Here is a 12,708-nt window from a genome sequence, read left to right on the forward strand (position 1 = left end):
GGGGGGGGGGGGGAAGGGGGAAGAGGAGGGGAGGAGGGAGGCAGCACTCAGGGAGAGAGTGCACAGCGCCGGGCCCCAGGGAGGCTGGGCAGTTGGTGTGTGAGGGGTGTGGGACCGGGGGAGGACTACTCCACCAGGAAGGGGCCCTGAGATCTGAATGACAGTCTGTTCACCAGAGTGACAATCCACAGGTAGGAAAAGAAAACTGAGGGGAAAATTCTAGAACTTAACAAGAAGACTGGGAGCTGGTTGCCAGTGGCTCACACCTATAATCCTAGCTAGACAGGAGGCTGAGATCTGAGGATTGCAGTTCAAAGCCAGCCAGGTAAGGTCCATGAGACTCTTATCTCCAATAAACCACCCCAAACTTGGAAGTGGTAGAGCCTGGACTTGAGTATAAAAGTTCACGGACAGAGCCCCAGCCCGAGTTCAAGCTGCAGGACCGGCACAAAAAAAGAGGATGGGGGAAGCTGGTTTATAATCTTCAAAGAATACAGGACTAAAATGAATGGCCTGCATTTGTACCTTAAGCAATTAGAATCAGCCCAGATGCCATAATGGAGGAATGGAAAATGTGGTATATATACACATTGGAAATGTATTCATCTTTTAAAAAGATTATACCACTCGTAAGGAAATGGAAAGGCTGGGAAAAAATTAAACTAAGTGAAGCAAGCTAGACCTAGAGAAACAAAGGTCGCGTGGTTTCCCTCATTTGTGGTAGCTAGACTGTATCTATTAATGTTTAAGTGAATACGCAAGTGGTACGTCAAGTGAAATGAATTACATGAAGCACAGGAGACCCTATGGAGAGCTCAAATGCTATAATCTTTTAGATAGACTAAGCCAAAGCCCAGTAAAATCAACACCAGGAAATAGGACTCGGGCCAAGGGGAAAGGGGAAGATGAATACAGGGGGGAAGAGCTCATTGTATCTACCATAAAATTAAGAAAAATAAGGGAAGGGGTAGGTTGAAGGGGGTAAAAATACTGAAGGGGTGACACTGATTAAGATATATTGTATAGCCGGGCGCTGATGGCTCACGCCTGTCATCCTAGCTACTCAGGGGACTGAGATCTGAGGACTGCGGTTCAAAGCCAGCCTGGGCAGAAGAGTCCATGAGACTCTTATCTCCAATAAGCCACCAGAAAACTGGAAGTGATGCTGTGGCTCAAGTGGTAGGGGGTTAGCCTTGAGCTGAAGAGCTGAGGGACAGCACCTAGGCCCAGAGTTCAAGGTCTACAACCACCACCACCACCACCACCAACAAAGATGTATTCATAAACTGCTTTGTTATATGGCACCTCCTTTGAACAAGTACTTAAAGCTAGTTCAAAAAATAAATAGCTGGTTGCCAGTGGCTCAGGCCTGTAATCCTAGCCACCTAGGAAACTGAGATCTGAGGACTGCAGTTTGAAGCCAGCCTTGGCAGGCAAGTCTGTAAGACTCTTATCTCCAAAAAATTACTCAACAAATTAAAAAAGCTAGAAATAGTGCTGTGGCTCAAGTGGTAGAGCACTAGCCTTGAACACAAAGAGGCTCAGAGACAGTGCCCAGGCTGAGTGCAAGCCCCAGGACCAGAAAAAAAAAAGTATATAAAGTGAAATGAAATATACACATGTATATATATATATAAAATAAAAAATATAATATGCAAAATATATACATACATGTAATAACATGAAAAAGGGCGATAGACTGAAGGTATGGCTCAAGAAGGACTGAAGTCCAAGTCGAGAGCCACCACAGCCAGCAAACTAAGCAAGTGGGCGGCCCTGCGTTCAGAAGCCCCACACGGAACAGAAGGGAGCCAGAAAGTAAGCGTGACCACCAGTAAAAGCACTGTGACGCCTGCCTGCAGGTTCCAGCAGGGGGGCGCAGCCACTTGTATACCTTTGACCGAAGACCGGTCCTCCTCTGTCAGGGGTGGCAACCTCTCTGACCCAGCACACAGCTTCGGGAGGGGCTCACATGGAGCTGGAGGGAGGAAGGGCCTAGCCAGCCACATCAGCCGAATCAACACTGCCGATCAACCGGGTGACGGATGGTGTGGCGGGATCGCTTTAGATCATTGGGAGGAGAGAGGAAATGGTAAGACCAAACAAGAGGCTGTTGCTGCAGGGGTGGAGAGAGAAGGTGGCTCACTGGGGATGGTAGTCACGGCAAGAGAACCAGATACACCTGAATGTTATTCTGAAGGCACAGTCAACAGGAGTTGGGAAGGTGTGATGGGGTACAGTGGGATGATGGTAACGGAGAAGATACCACAGAGCTCCCCAGGCAGACACCACCAATGACAGGAGTGACAGCAGGAACAGATTTAGAGACAAGATTGAGAACTCAGATTTGGCTGGCAGCTGGTGGCTTATGCTTGTAACGCTACTCACAAGGCTGAGACCTGAGGACTGTGGTTTGAAGTCAGCCTGGGCAGGAAAGTCCATGAGACTCTGATCTTCAATAAACTACCAGAAAAAAAAAATCTACAAGTGGAGCTGTAACTCAATGTGGTAGAGCATTAGTCCTGAGCAAAAGAAACTCAAGGACAATGCCTCGGTCCCAAGTTCAAAACCCATGGCCAGTATGTATGCACAAGTGCACATGCATGCACATGTGCGTGCACATACACACATGAATTCAGGTTTGGATGTACTTTTTTTTTTGTCAGTCATGGGGCCTGAGCTCTGGGCCTGGGTGCTGTCCCTCAGCAATTCAGCTCAAGGCTAGCATTCTACCATTTGAATCACTGAGCCACTTCTGGCTTTTTCTGCTTATGTGGTGCTGAGGAATCGAACCCAGGGCCTCAGGCATGCGAGGCAAGCACTCTACCACTGAGCCACTTTCCCAGCCCCTCCTCTGTCTTCTAAAATAGGAAAAGCCTGAAAGCAATGCTCTCATCTGCTGATTCTGCCCGAAAGTATTGATGTAAGCAACTGAAACATATGGAACTCAAATTTTAAAAAGCCTCTGGAAAGTTCTTGTAAAGGCAAATCTTCAGAGTGATGCTTATACAAATCAGAAAGCTTTAATTATTTACTTGCCCCATCGTTGGTTTTAAGCCTTCACCTTAATTTACAGATGATTGTGGAAGAAGAAATAAAATAGTTCACAATTTGAAAAAAAAATTAATATGGAAAAGCAGCAGGAAAAAAGCCAAACCAAAACCAAACCCAAAGCTAGTGACCTCCAAACTGGTTCTCTGAAAAAGTCTCCTTCAATGAGGCTGTCATGAACAAGAGCCAAGCACATGGCCAAGGACATCACTACAGACCCTGCGGATGGGGAAGGCCACACAGAATAATGCCCCTGAAGATGCTACACCTAGATGCAGCTCAGACACTACTATGAGCCTCTAGATGCAGCTCAGACACTACTATGAGCCTCTAGATGAGCGATGTCTGTTGGAACTCCATTTTATTCATGAACTTTTAAAGCCATGGTGTGCAGCCTTTAATGTGCCGAGAGCTTGTTGAAAGCAGAGGCGCCAGGGCCCCGGGGACACCGGTGGGAACACATACCTTGTAGGCAATGCTGTTGAGCACCTTCATGGCCACATCAGAAACATCTGGATAGGGATCAGCCGCCAGATGCAATAGGACTCTCCAAATCTGAGTGTAGACACTATTGAAAGAAACACCTAAGAAAGAGAAACATTTTAGTAGCACAGGTTGGCAGCTTCTGAGTAGCTTTATTTTGTGACATCTAACATCAGCATCAGCAGGGGTGCACAACTGATCTGATCTCAGCATCTGGAGGGGTGCACTATGATCTCAGCAGCAGGCAGGGTGTGCTAATGAGCTGGGGACGAGGAGGGGTGTGTTAATAAGCTGGGGCTGCACAAGAAGCTCCCCAGCTCATTACCCTGTAATAGGCCAGGAGCAGACAGCCTTGGTTTTACAGGTCTCATCGTCTGAGGCTAGATATTTCTAACAAGAGAACTGACTAGAAAAGGTTAGGATTTGCATTTGGTACGCAGTAGCTGGCTGAAGAGCACCACTTGGTCCTGGGTGTAGCATTTGACCCTATGTTCCAGAATTCTCGGAACAGCTGGGCATGGTGGAGCACACCTAGCACCTCCGCAATCAGGAGGCTGAGGCAGAAGACGCCAGACTGATGGGCCAGAGTAGTAGCTATCTATCTATCTATTTCTATCTAGTTATATCCATACTCTATCCCAAACAATAACAAGGTTCCCAGGGGCCACCCTCACCCCCACTGCATGCCAGGTGTGTGGGGTACAGGGCTCTGTCACAGCCCTTGTGCACTCAGCATGTGCCCTGAGCCTGAGCCTTCCTGGGCTCCTCTGGTCCCCACACTGGCACTGTTCTGAGCTCCTAGGAAAGCATGCAAGTGGCACATGACAGGCCCTCTGCCCCCGAGTCTCCCCACTTGTCCACAGCCCTCAGTGCAAGGCTCAGGGCTGCACAGGGCACGCAAACAGGTGGGGCAGGTCTGCCAGGGGCTCAGCTGACTGCAGAAATCCTAGTGAGGATCCTGATGGCTCAAAGGCGGGAGTTGCCTCTGGCAGAGCAGAGGAGGCTGGAGGCCGGAGAGCACTGCTGCCCGCTGTTTCCAGGACAGAGCCTGGTTTTGAAGGGGAGGCAAAGAAGGAGTGCTGAGAAGGCTTGGAGAACGCATGAAGCCTAAACACACAGAGCCTTTGGAGCGGCACAACTGGACCCAGATATCCAATCGCACGCAGCCTGCACACTCAGCATCAGGGGTCCTGCCTGGGAGCTGCTGGAGCCAGAGGCTGTGGTGCTGGGCATACCATGCTGGATGGGGGAGGCAAAGAAGGAACGAGGAGCCTCTGAAGAGGCTGCTCAGAGGGCAAGGCCGGTGTGGGTGAGTGAATGCTCAGTGCCACCTGTGTTCCATCCAAGCCGGGCCAGGAGAGCCAGTGTCACAGGGGGAGTCCTAAGAAAAGCACCTCTGGGGGTGATGGCTCCAGCGGTGGTGACTCCAAGTCCTATAAATGGTGCTTGTATGGTGCATTCCGGTGCGGGGGCCCTGCGCTGTCCCATGCACACAGCCCCGCTCTCAGGAGCCAGGGGGCACGTGGGTCAGGAGACCAGGCTCGGGGCCGACCTCCACTTCAGTGACGTGAGATGCCCTGCCAAGCCCTCCAGCCTGATTGGCAGTGCAGCTGCCCAATAAAATCCCTGTCTGTCTATCCATTGTTCTCCTGTGCTGCCGCAACTCAGCCACAGAACAGAAGCCTCGAACGCAACCCCAGACTGATGAACAAAGTCTGAGGAAACTGTGGTGGAAGCAACCCAGGTCTCAGGGGCAAACTCCCCTCCAGGCTCCTTTCCTGCTCCAGTAGATGCCCACGTATGGGGGCCGGGGGGGGGAGGGGGGAGCAGCAGCCGTATCTTCAAGAGGATGGGGGCAGGCAGGGGGAGCGGCCGGAGAAGGAAGCGGGGTGCGTTCTGCCTCACTTAAAAAGAAATGAAGCAGCCCCTGGGACGGAGCTGGGAACGCCCTCCACCAACAGCCAGCGCTCCAACAATGAGCGCCTCAGACCCCTCCTGCCTCTCACGTTTCCAGGCTGGCAGCGTCCTCGGCCCAGTGACGCATGGGAGCGGCTTCCTGCGAGGCGCGCCAGCCGGGTGCACGGAGCTGTGAAGGTGTGATGCCACCGGGAAAGCGGCTTGACTCAGCTGGCAGACCCTGTCACACAGCACAGGGGGCGAGGGACAGGAAGGAGGCATGCCCGCGAGGGAAGGAGGGCAGGAGCAGCGTGAGGAATGAGTCTAGACTCTCACACGCAGATGCCAAGCGCCCCTAAACCCGACGGGGGCGGGGGCCGGGCCGGGGTGGGGGTGGAGGGCCCCAGCTCTGCCCTATTGAAGCTGTGCAAACGGAGGCGTCTTGCATTAGGTGGGGGTGACAGATGCCGAGGCTGAGGGGCAGGTGGCCGGGGTCAGGGTCTCCGGAGAACCCTCCAGAAGGCCTGGCGCAGAGGGTGATGTGGATAGCTATCATCGCCAGCTCTGGGGAATTTACAGCATGGTGCTGCCTTTCTTGTAATTGACTTTTATGTCACTACCGTCTCTGACTTCAACAGACAGCATTACTCATTGGCAAAACCAAAACTGATAATGAGTTACACCTTTATTTCACTTCTTTTTGGGGTTTGGCCACTGTAGGGTTTCTATCACATGGTTGTCTCTCTCTTTTTTTTTTTTTTTTTGCCAGTCCTGGGGCTTGAACTCAAGGCCTGGGCGCTGTCTCTGAGCTTCTTTTGCTCATGGCTAGTACTCTACCACTTGAGCCACAGCACCATTTTCAGCCTTTTCTGTGTATGTGAAGCTTCATGCCTGCTACGCAAGCACTCTACTACTGAGCCACATTCCCAGTCCCGCTGTCTTGCTTTTAAGTCTGCCTTCTCTAAAACGGAACTTCCCCCTCCTCCCAAAGTCAGTGGTCACAGGGCTGAGTAAGGACACAGGTCCTGTCCTGGGGGCGGCGGGGCTGGGAGGGCTGGAACTGCGGGCTGAAGAGCTGCCAGCTACTCGCAGAGCTCTGACTACGGAAGGCTGATTTTCGTGTCTAGACTGGAAGTAATAAAAGACCATAACAAACGTTCTGGGATTGATTTTTTCCGAGCAGCGGCCACCGCTTTCTGAACAGCATATGATGGAGGGAAATTGCTTAGGGCTGTGGCCAAGTCTAAACTCTGGAGCCCCAGCGGGCCCAGGAACCTCACTGGAGGTGAGAGCCGTGGTCCTCAGCCTCCAGGGGTGGGCAGAGTGGGGTCATGCCTTCCCATTGGGTGTGGGTGGCCGAGAACCTTTGAGCTTCCCTTGGAAACAATTCCTAAGGCTCAGGATTTCTGTCTGTCCCTATGTTGAGACCCCTTCCTGCCCTGGTGACTGGGTGACATTCACCTCTCCAGGGCTGAACCAGGGCTCAGAGGGGTTTTAGGGAAACCACCACAACCTGCTCCACCCGCCCGCTTCCTGGGCCCTGCAGCGCTATGGTCGCCCGCAGCTCCCCGCAAGCGCGGCGCCCTCAGTCCCAGGGCCACTCCCGTGGGGGTGAAGGCCGGGTGGGAGCCTGGGCCGTTCGAGGCCAGCGGCTTTCTGGCGGGGCCCGGGCGCCCGTGGCACGCCGTCCTTCTCACGGGGCTTCCCAGGGGCTGGCCGTCACGTGACATTGCCCACCCATCTGCTCATCCTCTCACTGCCCTTTTCTGGCAGAAGCGGGGAGAGGGGGCTCCCCTGGCCGCCTCCTGGCCAGCGTTAACAGTGGGCCTGCGCTCCTTTCAGCCAAGGCCCTGTGATCGCAGGAGCCACAGCTGCAGGGCCTCAGGGCTGCGCCCTGCGACAGGGTGCAAAGTTTGACTCTTGGGAAGGGTCGGAGGTTCCCCTGGACTGGCAGGGAGCGGTGGGTGCTGCAGGGCAGGGTTCGGCTAGCTCCCCGCTGCTGCTGGCCTTTGGCGCCCTCCTGCCCCGGCAGCAGCTCTACCTGGGACTGGTTGCCATGGAGACGGGTTTTCAAAATGCTGTCACTGGTAGAGCTGTGAAAACGCCGGTCCTGGCTCTGAGGCTCAGGACCTTCAGAACAAGATTTCCATGCTGAGCCACAGGCTGGAGGCTGCCACACCTCTCTGTGAGGTCCCCAAACAGAAGCAGTCTCGCATGCCTGTCTCTGACAGAAACAGAGTGACAGGCCTGGAGCAGAGCCTTGGCGGATGGAGCTCAATGGAGTGGCACTGCATGCACGCTGGGCACACTGCCAGGGCAGCAGGAGGGGGCAGCGCGGTGGGCTCTGGACACAGGCCGGCAGACCCTCCCTGCGCACTGTCCACCCTGAGCACGGGGAATGTGAGGAGGAGGGATGGGGCGAGGCGGAAGGGCAGGCAGGGCTGCTCACCGCACACCTCAGCAGGAACCACTTCACAGTGGAGATGTGGCGGAGACACTGCCCAAGAAGAACCCCTTGCTATGAGCTGTGTGGATGGCAGGGGCTTGGGTCTCACACACAGGGCTGGAAACCACCCTGGGGTGCTGTGGAGATGCCTGCTGAGTCCTGCTGAGAGGCGGAAGTCAGCACTAGGCTGGACTGTTCAGGAGAGCCAGATGCTCTCCAGCAAGTGGCCGAGTGTGAGCTGAGATACTGCCCGAGCCCTAAAATGGGGAAGGACTCATTTCGGGTTACACTTGGCTGTCAGATCTCAGATGTGGGAGGTCTGGAGGCCTGGGATCCAATTCGGATACACCGCCCTGCCGTGGCCTGGCTCCTGTGTGCACGTGACTGCAGGAGGGCGGCAGGGCACACGCGTGACCCTGGTGGGGAGGCAGGGCGGAGGCAGGGCCGGGGTTTCTGGAAGGAGTGGTCTGGGGAACAGATACCAAAATGCCCATATACTAGGTTGCCATGTCTGTGCAAGCTTCTTCTGCAATATGCAAGAGGCTGAAGAGACTGCTGCTCTTTGGTTGAAATGAAAAAGAAACTAGCTGTCAGTGGGCAAGGGACCCTGTGCACCACGTGAACACACGCTCACGTGAGCAGAGTGGCTGTGTGGACACGGCAGCCGCAGCCGGGTGAGCGTGCCACCCTGCTAACTAGGCACGGGGCTGATGTTGGAGCAACGTCGCATTGTGGTCTTACTTTTCTTTCCAAAAACTTAATCTAAAAGTATTTCCCTTCTAGTTTTGAAGGATCTGAAGGACCCAGAGGGAGCTGAGCGTCAGCGTGAGAGCGGGGGGTCAGGATGTGGGTCCCGCTCCCTGGACACACAGGCAAACTTGTGTTCTCTCCTGTGTGCAGACAAAACATGACTCCATTCTCACACCACCAAGGCCAGCGAGGCCTCCGTCAGGAGACGAGTGAGCGGGCCGGGCCGGACTTCTAAACCCCTGACCGGAAGCGTCCGTTGCGCAAGCGAGCACCGTGCTGACTGCGCAGGGGAAGCGGCCTGGGCCTTCGGCAGCCCGGCAGCTCCGCAGGCTCACCCATCAGCTCAGGCCCCGCGGGGCACGTCCTCACGGGTCCTGGGCTGACAGGTGGCTTCGGGAAGTCTCAGCTCAAGTTCTACCACCAGGGAGAACTACCATCAGTGCGCCTGTGACCTCACTGACAAAAGGCACGTGGGAGGGTTAAGAACAACCCGGATAATTGTGAAGAAAAAACTAGCTGGGGACGAAGCTCCGCAACCATCCCCGTGGGTGGGGAGCCGTGTGTGGGACGGGCCCACGCAGGCCTGGGGGAGGCTGCAGCGGGCCGAGGCACTGCCAGCCCAGGAGGAGGGGCAGAAGACGGAAAGCAGCCAGGACCCCGGGAGCAGCGACGGGAAGAGCAGAGCGAGCCCCGCCTTGCCACAGAGACAACGCTTGACGTGAGCTTTTTGTTTTGTTTTTTGACAGTCCTGGGGTTTGAATTCAGGGTTTTATTGCTTGTCATGAAGGTGCTGTGCTGCAAAGCCATGCCTCCAGCCTGTCTCATACTGGTTATTGTACACATAGGGTCTTCCCGCCCAGCTGTGCACCCCTGGGACAGGGCCCTCTAATTTTGTTAGGCTTTCTGTCACAGCCAGGCCCCATGGACTTGGCTGCCTGGGTTGGCCCTGAGCCGGGATCCTCCAGATCTCACCCAGGGGGCTTTCGGGAGCAAGCCTCTGCCCTATGAGGAGGTGCTCAAGCCGCTGACGCTGCGCGCTGGTGAGCATGGCACTGCTGGGCATGGGACGGGACCCCGCCCACCGCTCTCCTCAGCCCACACCGGCAGGATCCCTGGGGCTACGCATTTCCCATAGGAACCAGGGCCCAGCCCAGGGAGCTTCTCTCCCCACAGAGGGCAGGCGGTGGCAGCCGGCAGCCTTCCTGCACCACACGGGTGACCAGCTCCCGCACCCCGACAGCGCGTGATACTCCACAGTCCGATGCGGCCTCAGCTCCCGAGACCCGTGCAGCACTTCTCCCACTCCTTCACTTCCGCCTCATTTCTACCTTTCCTTGTCCAGCTGGGGTAGTTTGGGGCCGTCTACCTGACGCAGAAGGCCGTGGGGCCCGGGGAGGGGCCGGGACTTACCTATGAGGGAGTTGAGGGCCGAGTAGGAGCTGACGCGGCGCATCTTGTCGATGATCTCGAAGGACAGGATGTACTCCTCGTTCTCAGGGCTGCCCAGAGTGCTGCTGGTGCTGCTGCTGGTGCTCAGGTTCCCCGGGGAAAACGCCACGGAGCTGCCCGCTGGCCAGAGCCCAGACAAAGCAGGTCAGGACGGGTGGCACCCAGCACCACCCTCCTGTGGTCTCAGTTAATGAACAGCCTGAGTGAAACATGAGCTTCCTCTGAAAGCAAAGCTCACCACACAAATGCATATATATGCTGACACTACATACACACTCAGACACGTGCATGTGCACGTGTGAAGTGCACACACCAACAAGTATGTGCACCCTGGCTGAATGTGTGCACACACCAGACACCTATACAGATATCCACGTGCACGTGTGCACTCACTGGTGCAATCCCCGTCCCCCATCTCTGGGAAGTGGGGGATGGCAGCCCTCGGGGTCCCCGAGGTGTCTCTTGGCAGGTCGTGGCCACCTCCCGCTGTCCCGGGCACTGACCTGTCCCTTGCCTCACTCTAGGGCAGAAGGAAGCTTGGGCCACGCTCACGGCAGACAAAGGGACGGGCAGAGGGTGGGGATTGAGATGCAAGTCCCCCAGGGGGTCACCCCAAGTCCTCCCAACCCCGGGTCTCACATTCTTCCGTCAAGCTGAGATTCTGCAAGGATTTGTTCAGGCTCCTGGCTGTGGTGACGGCTCGGATGTTCCCATAGGAGCTCACAGAGCGAAGTCTGGGGGTGCACGGGCTGTCTCGCACTGGGGTCAAGCTCCCACCCTCTAGGAAAGCAGGGAAGGCAGAGAGTTAGGCTGGGAGGTGGCTGGGAGGGCTGAGTTCACAGCAGGGGAGTGGTAGAGCACACAGTGGGCATCGGACACTCAGTGTGGGCCCTGGCCGGACAGAGGAGCAATCAACAGCTGCTCTGAGTGTGACCCATGCACAGGACGTATGCCCAGGAGCTCGCCGCCGCTGCCGTGTCCCAGAGAGGGCCTGGGCCCTGGGCTGCCTGCGGGGGCAGGGAAATGCCCAGCACAGAAGGACTGGGCCGCACACCCCCTCCTTTCACTCCTGCCACTGCCTTTGCGATGGATCACGAGCCTTCTTTCCTGTGAAGGGGGGAGGGGCCCACGGTGAGGAGATGTGCGTGGAAAAGAAGACTCTTCCCCAGAGAAAAGGATGACTGTGAGGGGGGGGAGGCGCTTCCGCTTCCGGACGTGTGAGGGAGGCGCTTCCGCTTCCCAACGTGGCTCACAGCGCCTGATCACAACAGGGTGCCACCACTCATCTCGGGAAGATGGCTATGTTCTTTTCAAGCCCCTCTCAGAGCAGTAGCCATGCTTCAACATTTCCACAAATCTGATTTCTAAAAACGGTGAAGGGAAAGAGCAGGGGGGTGGGCATGGCCCTCTTCCTGCCCCTTGCATTCTGCTAAAGTCCTGGGGGAAAAAAAGGGACATGAGGGAGACCCCAAAAGCTCAGACGTGGCCCAGCTGACTGGCGGCTGAGGGTGCTGGTGAAGGAGGGGCGTGGCCGGGTGCGCAGGAGCTGCTGTACCTGTGGCCGCCGGGGAAGGCAGGGGGTAGTTCTTTTCCTCTTCCATGAACTGCAGGGCCACAGTGCAGAAGTTGCTCTCGTACTGAACAACTAGGTGGCTCAGAGCCACCACCAGCTCCTGTGGAGGGGGAGAAGGGGCGCTTAGTCTCGCTGTCCCTGGCTGGAAACCACCTGGACAGCAGACCTGCTGATGCCTAAGCTGTCAGCAGGCAGAGGCAGGTCAGAGCAAGCCTCCCGCAGGCATCTGGACCCAGAGCAGAGGCCTCTGGGGAAGCAGGGTGTGCCTGGGTGGCAGGCGGAGGCTCCTGGAGGGCCTGCCTAGCATGACCTGTGCACCTGCTCTGTGCACCTGCCCTGCAATGACACAATGAAGCCACGGTAAGAATCACACATCTTGGCTTTTCCTTTATGATCTGTTCTGTGGCCTTGGCCAAAATTGCCTATCTCCATTGAACTGGCAGCCTGGAGGCCAGACGGGGCAGGACACACCTGACAAGCCGGCACTGCTCTCCAGCAACTACAAATCTTCTGCAGCTCTACCAGCCCCCAGCCTCTGAGAGGGGAGGAAGAAGAAAGATCTCCAGCCCCAAAGGCTGCTAGCACGACTTACATCTCCTTCAGCATGCTCTGTGCAATGGTGTGCGTGCTCAGAGATCCGACCAGTCCCAGGGAAGCAGAGAAGAACACGGAGGTTTATAAGAAACAAATGCTTTCCACCATGTTATTAAAACCATAGACAACTTTATCTGCGTTTTATTCACTTAAGATATTTAGGCGAGAGAGAGTCCTGTGCTTGCTGCGAGAAGCCCCGGCCCTACAAGCCAGAGGCCTCGACTGAGGTGCTACGGTACCCAGGAGCAGGCCCGGCGGGCTCTCCCTTCTCATCCTGCCAACTCACAGCTGCCTTTCCCAGTGCTGGCTCTGCCCGGCAGGTCTGAGGGCTGCAGCCAGAGCTCTGGCCTGGCCTCCCTCTCTTCCCACCCTGCTGTGGGTGCCCAGAGTGGGGTGGCGGCATCTCTTCACAGCCAGCGCCCTTCTCCACTGGGGGCGTCCAGCCCGTGGGCCATGGGAAGGCCGG

The 12,708-nt window shown here is 56.0% G+C and overlaps 1 protein-coding gene across 1 annotated transcript in view; it reads right to left on the bottom strand.

Annotated features, from left to right (window-relative positions):
- Positions 1–12,708, bottom strand: part of Rptor (regulatory associated protein of MTOR, complex 1) — a 339,456-nt gene that overhangs the window by 52,121 nt on the left and 274,627 nt on the right. Inside the window, exons 18-21 of the mRNA XM_013036239.1 lie at positions 11,631–11,748; positions 10,715–10,855; positions 10,037–10,195; positions 3,517–3,635 (exon numbers count right to left, since the gene is read on the bottom strand). Coding sequence (XP_012891693.1) covers positions 3,517–3,635; positions 10,037–10,195; positions 10,715–10,855; positions 11,631–11,748 — 537 coding nt within the window. The remainder of the gene's footprint in view (positions 1–3,516; positions 3,636–10,036; positions 10,196–10,714; positions 10,856–11,630; positions 11,749–12,708) is intronic.

This window comes from Dipodomys ordii, unplaced genomic scaffold, assembly GCF_000151885.1.
Source record: "Dipodomys ordii isolate 6190 unplaced genomic scaffold, Dord_2.0 Scaffold7, whole genome shotgun sequence".
Classification (NCBI taxonomy): domain Eukaryota; kingdom Metazoa; phylum Chordata; class Mammalia; order Rodentia; family Heteromyidae; genus Dipodomys; species Dipodomys ordii.